This window comes from Mustela putorius, unplaced genomic scaffold, assembly GCF_011764305.1.
Source record: "Mustela putorius furo isolate JIRA1106 unplaced genomic scaffold, ASM1176430v1.1 tig00537227_pilon_pilon_pilon, whole genome shotgun sequence".
NCBI lineage: Eukaryota > Metazoa > Chordata > Mammalia > Carnivora > Mustelidae > Mustela > Mustela putorius.
In genome coordinates this window covers 45,512,176-45,527,453 of record NW_025422368.1, presented here as the reverse complement: position 1 = coordinate 45,527,453, position 15,278 = coordinate 45,512,176, and the positions used below count along the sequence as shown (strand labels likewise).

At 42.5% G+C, this 15,278-nt stretch overlaps 1 protein-coding gene across 2 annotated transcripts in view; it reads right to left on the bottom strand.

Moving 5' to 3' along the window:
• Positions 1-15,278, bottom strand: part of LGR5 (leucine rich repeat containing G protein-coupled receptor 5) — a 123,093-nt gene that overhangs the window by 22,122 nt on the left and 85,693 nt on the right. For both annotated transcript variants that reach the window (XM_004752432.3, XM_045073077.1), the window contains exons 5-7: positions 5,090-5,305; positions 3,162-3,233; positions 241-309 (exon numbers count right to left, since the gene is read on the bottom strand). In XM_004752432.3, the coding sequence (XP_004752489.1) occupies positions 241-309; positions 3,162-3,233; positions 5,090-5,305 (357 nt within the window). The remainder of the gene's footprint in view (positions 1-240; positions 310-3,161; positions 3,234-5,089; positions 5,306-15,278) is intronic.

The window sequence follows — 15,278 nt, the reverse complement described above, 5'->3', positions numbered from 1 at the left end:
GTATTTTAGAGAAATCCATTCTAAAGTTAAAAAAGATTATCTAATGTCTGTTGGTGACAGAATAAATTAAAATATATTTCAAGTGTACTTAGCTATTATTTATATTTATACAAACTATTATTATTTATACCAACTTTTAAAATTTTCCAGTTGGTCATACTATGTGCAATAGTCAAACATATTTTAAAGTGACTTCACGAAGAAGAGAGTTCTTCTATTAAATTTGTCCTAAATACTTACAGTTCTTTAAGGTTGGAGAGGGTCCTGATGGCAGTGGGGAATTCATCAAGATTATTATAATTTAAATCTCTGAAAAGAAGTAAATAGTATTTTCAGTTTTTCATTTAAAATTTCCTATATATTACATTTACAGAGAAAGTTAACATCCTATTCCAATGGACCAGGATCACTGATCGAAATTCTTCTTCCTTCTTTTCATGGAGAGAGATTTCTAGGTTTGCTGACCACCATTATTCTGCCAGTATCTGCGTTAACGTGGTCATTAGACTGCTCATGGGAAATGTAAGAGTCAAGTCTCAATGGCACTGAGGTATTTAAAAACAGGGAGGGGGACACAGAGCTGTGTTAATGTCCAAGTAGGAGAGACACTTGGCTAGGTTGTTGGTGGCTTGACCATGTAACTCTTCACCTGAACCTGGCTCACCACCGGGAGAGCTGGCGTGTGGGCGTTCCTCCTGGCTCCTGAATCACATCCCCTCTCTTGTCCCCACCTTCACACTCTGAGGTCTCCCCCTGCTCTTCAGAGTCTCGCCTGAGAGGGCGTCTTGGAGAGTTGCTTTATCTCTGACTCCCGAAGTGTGCCTGCGATTCTCCTAGCCTGAGCTCCAGGATGATGGCCTGCTTCTGGAGAGGCGTGTGTGGTACAGGGTTCCCTCAGGAAGGGCCTCGGGTCTAGAATTTCTTCAGGGTCACAAATAATGATTCAGACCAAGAGTATGCTTACCTCGGTCTGTGAGGCAAAGCTCTACATCATCCTTCATGCCCAGAGATGGCATGGCCGAACCATTTCAACTCATTAATTTCTCTATCTGTTATGACACAAATGGCTTTTCAATTCCATTACTCAGACTAACTCCACCTTAGAGCTACAACTTTGCATGAAAAAGTAATCGCCTCCTAGTCTCAGGGAATGGTAGATGTCCCAGATGACGCAGAAAAACCTTTTGGTCAGGCAATCCGTTGTGGTTAGATCTTCCTCTATGGAGAAGAATTGCTTTTTAATTTTAAGAGAGATAATTTGACCGAGTTAAACATGAATCAAGATTCCTACTTGTCTGGCACAGACCATCCTTAAGCTATACTGCAGGCAGGAAACTCGTGTCTTTTGTGGACATAAATTTTCTTCCTGTTTGTAAATCTCTCCAGATGCTCTGTTTTGATTAAACAGAGGATTGGGTCCTTATAAATTACTTGGGTTTCTAGTGAGGGAAAGGAAGAGGTTGGGAGTAACCAATTTACTGATCCTCTGTAGCCCTGGGCAAAGCGAGGGAAGGATGGAGGACAATGAGACTCACATGAATTTGCCCTGAAACGTTGGACTCGACGGTATTTACATGAAATCCTGGGTTCTCATCTCAGACATGGGAAAAAAAGAAAGGAAGAAAGACTGTTTGCGGAAATACCCTTCAAAGCCAATACTGTTCTTTGTTCCTCTTGTGTTGGAAAGGACTGGAAGGTGCTTTCCGTTACTAAGATCTCAAGCCCAGCCCTGTGTAGATAAGGGAGAAGTTCTAATTCTTCCAAGCACCTCATAAGAATGCTTTGCCTCTGCCATTAAGTTGACTTCAAAGTTCTGACTGGAGAAATTCGTCTTTGGCATCTCCTCGTAAGTATGATGCCTCCCTTCTCTGAGGAAACCCAGAGTGACTTAAGTAATCCGGGAAGGAGAGCTGGGAGTGCTCACTGACCTGAGCCGCCAGCCACAGACAGCAGTCAGGAAATCCTCACACCCAGACCCGATTAGAAGCTAAACAGTACAAATGCTAAGCTCCAGAGGCAAAGGCATAATGGAGCTCCAAGGCCATAGGAGAGGTGGTCTTTGGTCTCTTCTTCTGTAGAGCCACCCCTGCAGATTCAGTGGCCCTGTGTGGCTTATTGTACTTGAGTATTAAAAATATGGGGGTGAGGGGGGCCCAGCAGGAACAGCTCCTCTCCTCCAGAACACTCAGGACCCCCACTGCCTGTCACCTCACCCTCAGTCTACCCCTCTCTCTCATCAGGGGCAGTGAAGAGTGGCTCCTCCCCTGAAAGGGCTGGGGCCTGGTCAGGGGGCGGGTGGGGAGTGGGGATGGTGGTGGTGGTGGTGCCGAGAACGTGAGAACTCTTCTCTTCGTGGCTCTGGGAAAGGCTCTAGGCAGTCAGCTGGCTGGACTCGATTTTTATTATAGGTACCAGTTCAGACCTGAGCTTTTGACCTATTTTTTTGGAAGTCGCGTGCGCTGGTAAACACGGATTTCAGAATCAAACTAGAGAAGAAGCAAATCTCAGGTATGGTTCTCATGTTGGTAAAATAACTTCAACCCGACTAGGGCTTACAGCGGGATGGTGATGGTTGCTCTCATAGAATGGGTGTAGGAGTAACTGAAACCACGCACGCTGAATGGACCAGTATTTAGATAAACATGTACCCAGTAAATGGTAACTATTAATACTTTTTTTTAGTTTTTGGAATCACTTTGTTGTTTGCTAATGGGATGCCTGTTCATCTCAGACTGGAGAGTGTAGCATTTGCCTGGTCCGTATCCTCTCAATGGGCAGGGGAGGGGGCGGGGGGGCAGCAGACTAGACTCATGAATAGTGAGCCTGAGTGACAGATTAGAATTGATCCCTGACACAGAGTACACATTCCTAAGCAAACAGTTGCTGCTCAGTAGAGAACATCTCATTTAGCTTATAATGTTTCTAATTTACCACTCTTGTTAGATTAAAATAAAATCTCAGCTTTATTAGCTTGCGTGTGTGTGTGTGTGTGTGTGTGTGTGTGTGTGTGTGTGTTTAAGATAAAGCCACTGTAAATATCTGTTTAAAGCTCAGGCAATTAACCAAACCAAACAGCAAGTTTGACTTTAAGGCTATTTTGATTCCTTCAGAATACTCATGAAAACACTGAAAAAAGGGAAACAAATAAAAGGTCAACTCACAAAGTCTCTAGGCTGTGGAGCCCATCAAAGCATTTCTTTCCCAGGGAGTGAATTCTATTGTTATGGAGATGCCTGCAGGAGAACATTACAGACACAGTCATGAAGGCACGCTGCTCCTGGAAACTTAGGCACAGCATTCTAATTGCTTAAATCCAAAGAAACTTAGAGAAAAGAATGCACTAATTGTATCTAAGAAATGTTTTGTTTAACTCCCCCCCCCCCCCAGTGCTAACTGATCCATCCGCTCTTACTATAGATGGTCCTATACTATAGAATTGAATAGGCAGAAACGGTTTTACTTTTAGGGTTTGAGATATCCGGGAGTGTATCATAATACAGGCAATGTGACTGATAAAAGTAAATTCAGGTTGTTAACCTGGCTTTCGGATGTAGGGGGTTAAGCAGAGATTCTGGTCATCAGTGACCAATGAAGGATGGAGGGAAGGTCCTAGTGAACTACACATTTTCTATTAAAGCTGCTGGCTTACAATGGCTCTGTTCCCAGGGCGGGACCACAGGTTTACAGGCAACCACAACTTTAGCCACAGAGAACAGTGATTAGATTTTTTTGGCTGCCCCAGGAGATTCGTTATCTTGACGTAGTATTAACGAGTATAATTATCCTCTGTGGCTGAATGGTAGGTCAGTTAAGTCCAGGCCCATGGGAACAGCTGTGCACATAACTGAACACTGGACCAAGTCCCAAGGGATTTTTGGAAAATGGCCATAAGGGGAAGACGGTGAAGACGAACAGGTTGCTCTCCGTCAATCCATTCCCTCAAATGGAGGAAAAGTTAATGCACACACCAGCTTCCGGTGGGTCAGTGGCACCCTCTTTGTACCTGTGAGTCAGTACAGGAATTTGTCAATATCATCCGAAACTTCTTATTCTTTAGACTAAGTTTTGTGGGTCTCTTCAAAGATTTTAATCAATCAATCAATTAATTAATTAATTAATTTTATTTGAGAGAGCGTGAGAGTGAGTGATGGGGGAGAAGAAGAGCGGCAAGGAGAAGAGGGGTGGGGGGAAAGAATCTCAAGCAGACTCTGTACAGAGCACTGAGTGCTGAGCCGGGCCTGGGGCTTGATCCCACAACCCTGAGATCACGACCTGAGCTGAAACAAAGAGGTGGCCGCCCCACCCATGGAGCCACCCCGGCACTGCAATGAAGGTGTTTATTCTAATGAATCTACGTTGGTTTCATGGGAGATCTTGGTGACATTTATTGATGATCTTGTACATGCTGCCCATGGGGGGAAGAAGCCTTCCTCAGAGTTCCTCTGCAAACCGACCTTCCAGCCTTTCAAGCAGGGTTTCTCTTCCTTTATCCGCCTTGGTTGACCGTTATATTATACACGTGGGGCACAGAACTACAGCCTTAAAGGAGACTGATTATGTTTCAAATTATTACTTGAGAATCATTTTGGTTTACTTCAAATAATGAAATCTCGACCCATTGGGGAAAAAAGCCACACGAATGCACAGGTCCCGCCTGGTCAATGGTTTGTCCTTACTTCTCCTCCCTCGGTAAGGGTTCAAAAAAAATTTATTCAATAGTAAGAAGGGCATATTTCAATTTGACCTGAATTATAAATTATTACCAGAAAGAAGGAATTTTTATTCTCTGGACTTAGTCCAAATTTATTTATTTGAGTTACTGGACTAACTTTGTACAGCCTGGCGATTGCCTAAAAAATAACATGCGGGCGTCCCTGAGACAGAGGCCATAGTTTATCTTGGAGTGCCTCTCAGTGCTTGGCGCTTAGCGGGTGCTTGCTGAACGTGGCTGAATTCTACATTCGTGAGTCATTTGAGGGAGAAGTCCAGGGGGTTTTCCTCTCTGAAAATGTCCCCATTCAAGGCTTGAAGAGCCAGCCCTTGTAGCAAGTATAAAAAGAGAGAGAGAAAGAAAATCAATAAAACTTACAGAACTACCAAGCTGGAGAGGTTTCCAAAGGCATAGTCTGGTATGTGGTGTATTTTGTTCAGGGCCAGGGTCATGGCCTGCAGCGCCGATAAACTTCTGAAGGCCTGGACAGGGATTTCTGTCAAGGCATTGTCGTCCAGCCACAAGTGCCTCAGGGAGTGCAGGCCGCTGAAACAGCTCGGGGGAACGTAGCTGATGTGGTTGGCATCCAGACGCCTGGGGAAGCAAACAAGCAAGGATGGTAAAGGGGGCAAAGCCCCAGTAGAAGATCGGCCTTGCAGGAAGACTCTCAGTGTATTGATGAGCAGGAGGGAAACAGGGCTCAGGGCCCTCCGGATGCCCAAGGCATCTGGAACATTCTGTTCTCCTGAGAGGTTTTCCTCACTTGTGAGTTGAACCATGGCTTCTTAGGTCCAGTTAGCTATTAAAATTCCACGGAGCTATGATTCCCTTCCAGGCTTGTGGGTAACACGCCTCCATGCACAGAAGTGGCCTCCCCGGAGGTCTGAAGCCTCAGCGTGATGATATTCAGTTTTCCTGACACCCTTTCTCTTCCCCCTCACCCCAAGCCAAATACATGCTTTTGCTTTCTTTTTCTTTTTTTTTTTAAAATATTTTATTTATTTATTTATTTGAGAGAGGGATGGAGAGAGAAAGCACAAGCAGGGGGAGGGGCAGAGGGAGAGGGACAAGCAGTCATCCTCCGCAAAGCCCCCATCGCCCACCGAGGTCTGAATCAGTCACGGGGCTCCAATCCAGGACCCTGAGATCATGACCCGAAGGCAGATGCTTAGCCGACTGAGCCACCCAGGTGCCCCCCACTGCCCCATGCTTTCTCTGGACTGTTCTGAACCTAAAAAACCTACTATTCTACTAATTGGCTCCCTGAGCTCTGGGAAAAGATCTTCTTGGTGTTTGAAAGGAACTGAGTCATTTTTAAAGGCTGTACGAGATCCGCCTCAGGGAGAGGAGAGGCAGCCCTTCCCCTTTTCTCAGTCCAGTGCAGATAGAAAGCCTAAAAACTGCCAGCTTTCTTGCTCATCCAACCATTTGCATTAGGCAGATAATTTGTTTTCCCTAACATTTTAAACAAATAATAGAATCAGCAGTGTTCCCAGCCTTTGCTCCATATATGTATGTATGTGTGTGTGTGTGTGTATGTATATGTACATACATATTTTTTCTTTTTTTTTTTTAAAGTGTGGTAATACATCTAAATGTAGGTGTAGGTAATGAGCTGTTGCAATTTCAGAGCCAGCAGAGGGAGTGCAGTGCATTTATGTCGCCCCTGTCCAACAGAAGCAGCAGCTGCAGTGAGGATGCTTGAACTTTTCTTAGTGGAAACTGCAATTTTCTGTAAGGTGCGTAAATGACCAGAACCACCAGCAGCCAGCTATACTTCCAATGGCCCTCGCTCACTTTTCCAGTCAGTTCTCAAGGCTCGGGCATTTGTTTGTGTTTTCAAAGCTAGGATTAAAAAAAGAAAGAAGAGTTGCATTTTAAGCGTCCACGTATTAGGAAGGATTAGAAAATCACGAGTGATTTTGAAAAATGTTTTAGGAAGTACTGAAGACTAAACAGATCCAGGAAGTACACCAGGGTGATGCAATAATCCCTTTCCAAGCAAATTTAAACAATTTAGAAATAGACTTCTCTGTGGCAGGGAGCTGATCTCTTTGGAAAGCAGCTTCCTCACTTTTGGTCACAATATGTACTTCACCTGTTCCTTGGCTCCTGTTTCTATCGACCGAATGGGGACAAGTGACACCTTCAAGGCCCCAGACCAGACCAGGTTTTGATAATAACTGAGATAAAGTCACCTGGAATGAATTTTAAGAGTTCGGTGTCAGAGCCCACTCACAACTAAATTTTTATGTCGGGGCGCCTGGATGGCTCAGTGGGTTAAGTGTCTGCCTTCTGCTCAGGTCATGATCTCAGAGTCCTGGGATCGAGTCCACACTGGTTCCTTGCTCAGGGGGAGCCTGCCTCGCCCTCTCTTTCTGCCCCTCCCCCTACTTGTGGGCTCTCTCTCTCTCTGACAAATAAATAAAATATTAAAAAAACAAAAACAGTTTTCTGGTTAAGATAAAGAAAATTAAAAAAAAAAATTCCAGTAAGGCGATGATGATTGTAGGCAGTAGAAACACAGATTCCAAATATCTCAAGGTTTCATCAATAAAAAGAACTGGAAATGTTTAAGAAAACTCAGGACTACCTCTTCCCCCTTGTTCTGGTGACAAAGTGCTTGGCCCAGGTTCCAATAAGGTATAACTTCATCAGGGGTGAGGAAGTGATGGTTTTCCTCTGACTGGAAGTGAAGTATGTATGTAAACTCTCCTTAATGACAGCACTGATTAAAGAATGAAGACTTTATTTAAATAATACAAATTTCCCCGTTTTCGGTGACATATTATCTGATTATTGCCAGTTGCTTACGTAATAACAAGTGGCTTCTAAGAGTCCTGAAGGTGACTCATCTTAAGTTGGGTACACGTGTTGGGGTAGATTTACAATAAAGGCTCTCTCAGCCCTGAGTGGGGGGCTTGTCGTCTTCTCCACAGTTCCTGCTGATGTCACTGCTGGGTGTTGAAGTGACCTTGGTCTCAGTTTTCAATGTTGATAAACCCATTTCTCAGGATAAATGAATGTATGAAAAAGTAATTTATGATTTTGGAATCACTTTTTTTTCCCTAGGAAAGAAGAATGTAATCCACACTGTAATCTTAGGGCAAGTCACTGTCTGAAATGAAATGAGTAAGACAGGGCAATTCAGCCCAGTTCTATCACTTCCTGTCCTGATACACCCAGACCCCCCAGTCAGGTATCCTGAGCGCAGCACTAAAATGTGTCTTTGCTTCAATAGTTCCTTTATCTAAGAAGCTCCCAATAAACTGTACTTCTTCTTAAATGCAGTATTCTTCAGTCCATGTCCACCTGCCTCAGTGGTCCAAACCTAATTCAGAGAGTGGTATATTGTTCACACTCAGAGGCATTATCTGATTTATTCCTAACAGAAGATCGGAAGGCAACACCGGAGTATGGAGTTAATTACCCAGCCACTCTTACAGGTGGTTCCCACAGAACAAGGTTAAGACTGTGGACAAAGCAGCTGGCAGGGGACAAGTTGTCCCTATTCAGTGGGTAAACAAAGAGCTCATATTATGTCAATCCGGTCCTTTGGGGCAGCTGGGCATTTTCTATTCATATGCTTGGAAAATGCAATGTTTAAGTAGGGGTGTGTAAGAAAAACATCACTACAGAGTACACCAAAGACAAAGAAAAGTGCGGGTCTAGAATATTATCAGGAACAACAAAAAAAACTCGGTTATAGGGCTCCACTTTTTAAGGGTTTCTTTGTTATCATTTCTTTTCCATGCCAAGTCACAAAGGGTGTAAGGGTATGTGTGTGTGTGTGTGTGTGTGTGTGTGTGTGTGTGTGTGTGTGTATGTAGGCAGTTTAGAATCTGAATCAGTGCAGACATCTGGGATGAGAAATCTCAGGTCCAAAGCTCAGTATACAGTAGCTGTGTGACTATAACCAAGTCAACAGACGTCAGACTTCCCACCTGTAAAATGGGAGTAACACCTCTCTATTTTATAAGCTTGCTTTACAACTAAAGGAACGAATACAACCAATTATAAATCACGTTCATGATTTTACATTATTATTACTTGAGGCTGGTTAACAGTTTGTATTCTTTTTTTGACCAGGGAAACCATTCGGGGTGGGGGGAGAGGTAACCTCAAACTGCCTGAGTCAAAACTTGGTTAAAAGGAGTACCGTGTTGTCAGTCAATTTCGGTTCTGAAAAATGCTACTTCTTTCATCCCTCACAACAGAAATAACTAAGAGGTGTCTGCAATTAGACTGACTAGAAGTCACCCTTTCAGCCTCCAGCATCACAACTACATGTGTGTGCGGGTATGCGTGTCTGTAATCCAAAGGCAAAGGAGAAGCAGTGACATGGAATAGACAGCACATTCTTAGAGACAATTCTTACCGATAATCTTGGCATTTAAGTATCTAACCTTAATATCACAGACGTAGCACAAAGCCTACGCACTGTTAGCGGCAGCAAAATAAAGCACTAACAATAGGAGAGGCCCCCTCATCTTTTAGACAAATAAAACCTCTTAATTATGATCTTGAAGAGTTCTGAAAAGTAATTACTTTATGGGACATGGCACCCATCTTTTTTTTTTAATTTAAAAAAAATTTTCTTAATTTTTATAATCATATAATATATTTTTATCCCCAGGGGTACAGGTCTGTGAATCGCCAGGTTTACACACTTCACAGCACTCACCAAAGCACATACCCTCCCCAATGTCCATAATCCCACCCCCCTTCTTCCAACCCCCCTCCCCCCAGCAACCCTCAGTTTGTTTTGTGAGATTAAGAGTCACTTATGGTTTGTCTTCCTCCCAATCCCATCTTGTTTCATTTATTCTTCTCCTACCCACTTAAGCCCCCATGTTGCATCACCACTTCCTCATATCAGGGAGATCATATGATAGTTGTCTTTTTCCGATTGACTTATTTCGCTAAGCATGATACCCTCTAGTTCCATGCATGTCGTTGCAAATGGCAAGATTTCATTTCTTTTGATGGCTGCATAGTATTCCATTGTGTATATATACCACATCTTCTTGATCCATTCATCTGTTGATGGACATCTAGGTTCTTTCCATAGTTTGGCTATTGTGGACATTGCTGCTATAAACACTTGGGTGCACGTGCCCCTTTGGATCACTACGTTTGTATCTTTAGGGTAAATACCCAGTAGTGCAATTGCTGGGTCACAGGGTAGTTCTATTATGAGGAACCTCCATGCTCATGGCACCCATCTTATATTCCTTCTGTTACTTGTAATTTATAGCAAACTGATAGATACAGACTTTACCCTACTTTCTAAGTCTTACAACCACTTACGTCATGAGCATAGGGTAACTGGAAAGTGCACTGAATTAGAAAAATCAAGACACATTCTGAGATTTAGAGGCACACGGATTAATTTCTCTGAGGGTTTGTTTTCATATCTGTAAAGCAGAATCGTAACAGGTCACAGAATTACTATGGGAATTAAATAAGAAAACATATATGCAAGTGTTTTGTAAACAGTAAAGCACTCTATAAGTGATCTGTTATTACTTGAGAAAAACTCTCACATTTAGGAAGTGATATCACTCCCCCTCCCCAACAAAAGTTTCTTTCATTTTCTCTGAAGTTTATTAACTCTTGGCAATTTCAAACCTCTCTAATGGAGATTGACATTTTTTGAGGGGAACATAGGGGCTGACAGGACTGCTGATTTTCTGCGCACTGAAACCCTTTGTATGGAAGTTCAGTAGCTACCCTACATGTTTTGATTAGAGTCCTGGGAAGCCTCCCATCACAGAGAAAAGAAACAGCCACATATTTTGGGTGTTAGGCCAACAAAGGTCCAAAAAGGCCCCAAAGGCTAACATGGTTGAGGAAAACTGTGACATCACTGGGTGCAAGAAGAGAATTCTCATCAAGTAGGAGTCTGGGCAGTGTTACCTAGAGAACTACCAATGATGAGAAATGGTGCTGTCATGACTTTGGGGCATATGCTGGCATAATTCCCTCTCTGGAGGGAGGGCTTGAGGTTGGAGAACTCCATAATGACCAAAGGGATTCTATGGCACAAACTGCTTGGCCAATGGGACCGTCCCTCATGGACCTGGGGATGTCTCTCCTCACCACTGGGAACTTGTCAGGGCCATCCAGGTCATCCTGACAGGCTTTAGGACTTTTGAGTCCAAGATAAGCATCTAGAGTCTGGATAATTATGCTCAGATCTCTGGGTTATCTCCCTATGAGTCATGTCCCATTCTCCTCCAAATCATCTTCAAAATCTGCATCCAATTGTTTCTCTGGGGTGGGGGGTTGTACAACCTCCTGACTGGGTATCCTGATAATCTAATAGATAATCTAATTAGATAATCTAATCTAATCTAGCTGTGCTCTAGAAAGATCTCTCTGAGAGCAACACTCCGGAGGACTGCTGGGAAAGTAAGTGACCGGGGCAGTCACAGTCAGCAGGGTGAGAAAAGACGAGAGCCTGAGAGAAGCGTGGAGATGGACAGGAAGGCTCGACACAAGGATCACTAAATAAGTGGGTCCAACAGACTGCGGTGACTTGTCAGCTGTGGCCACAGGGGGAGGCAAGGAACCTACGGTGGTGACTCCATTTTCCATCTTGGGCAAATGGGGACTGGGTTGAATGTTACCTGACATTCTGTAAACTAAAAACAAAATAAAACTGCATGCTCACTGTGACTGCAGTTCTACGATATCATTGTGTCCCATGTGACGAAGACTGAGAAGGTAACGGACAAAAAAAAAATCAATCCTTTATGTCAGGCAATGGTGAAACAAAATACACAAAAAGCAAACTTAGAAAGCTCTCTTTCTATCTCTAAGGATCCTTCCATAATGTCTTCATCTATAAAAGCTTAATTTTATAAGTTTCCTCTTTTAAAAGCATTATTTTGCCAATCTCTTCCATACTCTTGAAAGGAATTTTTGATTTAAAAGTGGCATGACTGCAGGGATTAGAGAAGCTATGAGATCATTCTTGCTATTGTTCTTCCAGAAAAAGGCCCTTTACATATATCTCTTATATGATACCTTGCCAATGTATCACACAGACTTGTATCTTTGTTTGAGAATGTCTTTGATAAGCCATTAACTATAAGGAAGAAAGCGTTAGTCAAAAGATAAGCCATAGATCTTGGCTAATTCCATATCTCAGATGACTATACTGATGTCAATTATTAACATAGATGACTTGAGGGGAAAAAAAAGTCAAAGGTGTGAAGAATGTTGCAGCTGCAGGTATGATACAGTTTATGGGGATTCTTTCAATAAACAGGATTACGAAGCATAGCATTTTCATTACTGTCATTTCTATTTTATATTTGGATGAACACTTTTTCTTTATAAGTGTTAAAGAAATGGCCAACTCACTTGTACATACATTTGCATGTCTTGTAAGACCATTTCGAACAAATCATGAATAGTCAGAAGAGCATAATTATTTAGTTCATTTATAAAACTTTAAAAAATGAAAGCATTTTCAATTATTATCCTGCTTTGACTATGAAATGAAACCCACATACTTCCAAGCTTCTATATAATACAATTTGATGATGTATCTGAAGCATTTTTTATGGTGAAATTTTACTGCATGGAAATTTCATTGCAGGGGAACCAGAGGATCACTGGAAATCAAATTCGTCAGATCATTATAATAATACTATTGGGATAGACTTTTTCTATATGAACTCTCATATATTGGATTCATGTTGATTTATATGAATTCTTCATAATCATGAGTCATTTTTATTGTTATTACTGTTATTTAATATTTATGGAGTGACCACAATGTGGGATTCTACCTTTTAATCAAACTTCCCCTCCATATCTTTGGAAGACATGAAGCGTAAGAGTTCACAGAAGCAGCATGATTGTTTATATGAGAATTTCTGCTTCTACCTTTCTGTTCTCCATCTTATTCATTGGTAAACTTAATTTAAACCAGGAAGAAAAATTATTGCTTTAAACTTACCTATGAAAAGGTAAATAAGTTTTCTCATCTCTGCAGTGTGGGGAGACATGAAGTCTATAGGCTCACCAACAGTAATCTAGAACCTAGTCAGTTGGCTTGACCAATGGCTACATGAACCAAACCTGTATCTCTCCAGCATCTTTGGAGAGTGCGAGACTTCAATCAGAAATATATTTTAAAATCAATTTACACGATGTTGCTCAGTTTCTCAGAGGTCATTGCTGCTGTGAATTTTGTAACAGGGAGAGGAGTCATGAGTAATACAAGCATTGACTTCTTCAGTTCCATTTTTCTCCACAGAAAACAAAGACTTTTTTTTTTTTTTTTTTTTGTCAAGGGCACCATTTGTCTTCCAGGTACCATCTGGGGTTGAAATCTGGGGGTCATTTTTTGAATCTTCCATAGGCTTCAGGCCAATCATTCATCAAGTCCTCTCGATTTATCTTTATCTTCCACACTCTCCACTTCCACTGTCTAGTTAAGTCTCTTATCTCTTAACACCTGCATTACTGCAACAGTCTCTGAGCTGGTCCTTTTGCCTTTGATCTCTTATCTCTTCAATTAATCCTGTAGACTGCTGCCAGATTAGTCTCCCTCAGACTGTGCTCTATGTCATTCCCCTGTTAGGAATCCATGGTTCTGCTACATTACTGTCCCTTCAAGCCCAAACCTCCCATCTGATTTCAAAGCTTACCATCCACCTTATCTAGCCACAGTTTTCTCTTATTTCTCTGTCCCGGTCAAGTTGTCCCTTTTTGGCTCCCTCCCACGGTACTCCTGGGCCATCTCCTACTTCCTGCCAGTCTGAATCTCATCAACCCTACAATACTTACCATTATGGTTCTTCCCTGAAACCTACTCCTTTTTTTTTTTTTTTTAATTATTATTGCAGTAGAGTTGATCTTTTATATTAGTTTCAGGTGTATGACATAGTGATTCAACAGTTCTACACAGTACTCAATGCTTACCATGGTAAGTTGTAGTCACCGTACCACATTATTACAATATTTCTGACTACATTCCCTATACTGTACTTTTCACTTCTGTCATTTATTTATTTAAAAAAAATTTAAAAAAGATTTTATTTATTTATTTGACAGACAGATCACAGGTAGGCAGAGAGGCAGGCAGAGAGAGAAATGGGGAAGCAGGCTCCCCGCTGAGCAGAGAGCCCGATGCAGGGCTCAATCCCAGGACTCTGAGATCATGACCTGAGCTGAAGGCAGCGGCTTAACCCACTGAGCCACCCAGGCACCCCATGTCACTTATTTACTTTAGAGCTGGAGATTTGTCTTTCTTAATCCCTTTCACCTATTTTACCCATCCCTGCCCCCACCAGCCCCTCCCCCACCCCCAGCCCTCTGGCAACCACCAGTTTGCCCTGAACCCTTGAATTCTTAGAGCAGAGTCCTCAGCTAAGACAATGGAAAGCTAAATCTTGCAGATACCAAAAATCCCTGAAGGAACCACTGGGGTCCAACTCTCAGCTCAGGAAGGGCAGGGAGAAGAAGCCAGGTCCAGAGATAAAGAGTTTGGAGCCAGAGAGATCAGTGAATGTGGGTGACAAACCGGAGGAGATGAGCTGATCCTGAGCAGATGTTTGGAACAACACTTACGGTCTGAGGCTTTAGTTCAATAAATTCAATTAAAGTTTCTTGAATGTGTTTTCTGCAGGCCCTGCTCCTGGTGCTGGAGAGCTAACAGCAAACCAGGCAGACATGGAACATGTTTTCTAAACATGTTGATCCAACATTTATGGAGCACGTTTTCTCAAGTGTAGTCAATCAAATCATTGTAATGAGATGTTGGGTGAACGGAAATGTATGGTAGGACGACCTGACCAAAATTTCACTTTTCTTTGAGACCCAGATCTGGGTTTCAAGTTGTTCATGTGATATTTTTACGTAGTCATTCCTTCACAAATATACACGTTCAAGACCAAACTCATTATTTCCCACACTATTTTCCTCAAATGAAGCCCTCTACCTGTGTTTCTTTTCCTTGGGATGGGCTTCATTAAGCACATGGTTATATAAACTGTGATCATCCCTGGCAACTCTCCCTTCTTCATTCTCCATTGCCACTTCATTACCAAATACTGGTAATTTCATCTAAAGATTTCTCAAATCCATTTCCCTTTCACCATCTCCTACTGTCCCAATCCTGACAAAGTTCTCCTTTCTCTCCTAGGCTGTTCCAATAACACAGATCAGATCATGTCCTTTCCTCCTGTGGATTCCCATTGCTTTCACAATGAAGACCAAAATCCTTGACGAGTCCCAAATGGCTTTCAAGGTGTCTGACCCTCGCCCCTCACTGCCTCGCTAAACTGTTCTTACATTTCTTCCACCTCACTCTTCCTGCTTCAGCCACATGGACCTTGTATCTGTTTCCTGATGTACTAGCCCCTTGCCTCCCCCCGCAATCCACAACAAGGTAGCCCATGCATAGTTCCTCTGTCTGAACTGTTCTTCCCTCTTGTCTTTGTCTAATCAACTTTCACCTTTGCAGTAGGGACAAGATACCCTTTTCTTACTTACAGTTTCCTTATCAAGAAAGTGGAGACAAATTCTGCCTCATGGGTGATGAGGGAAC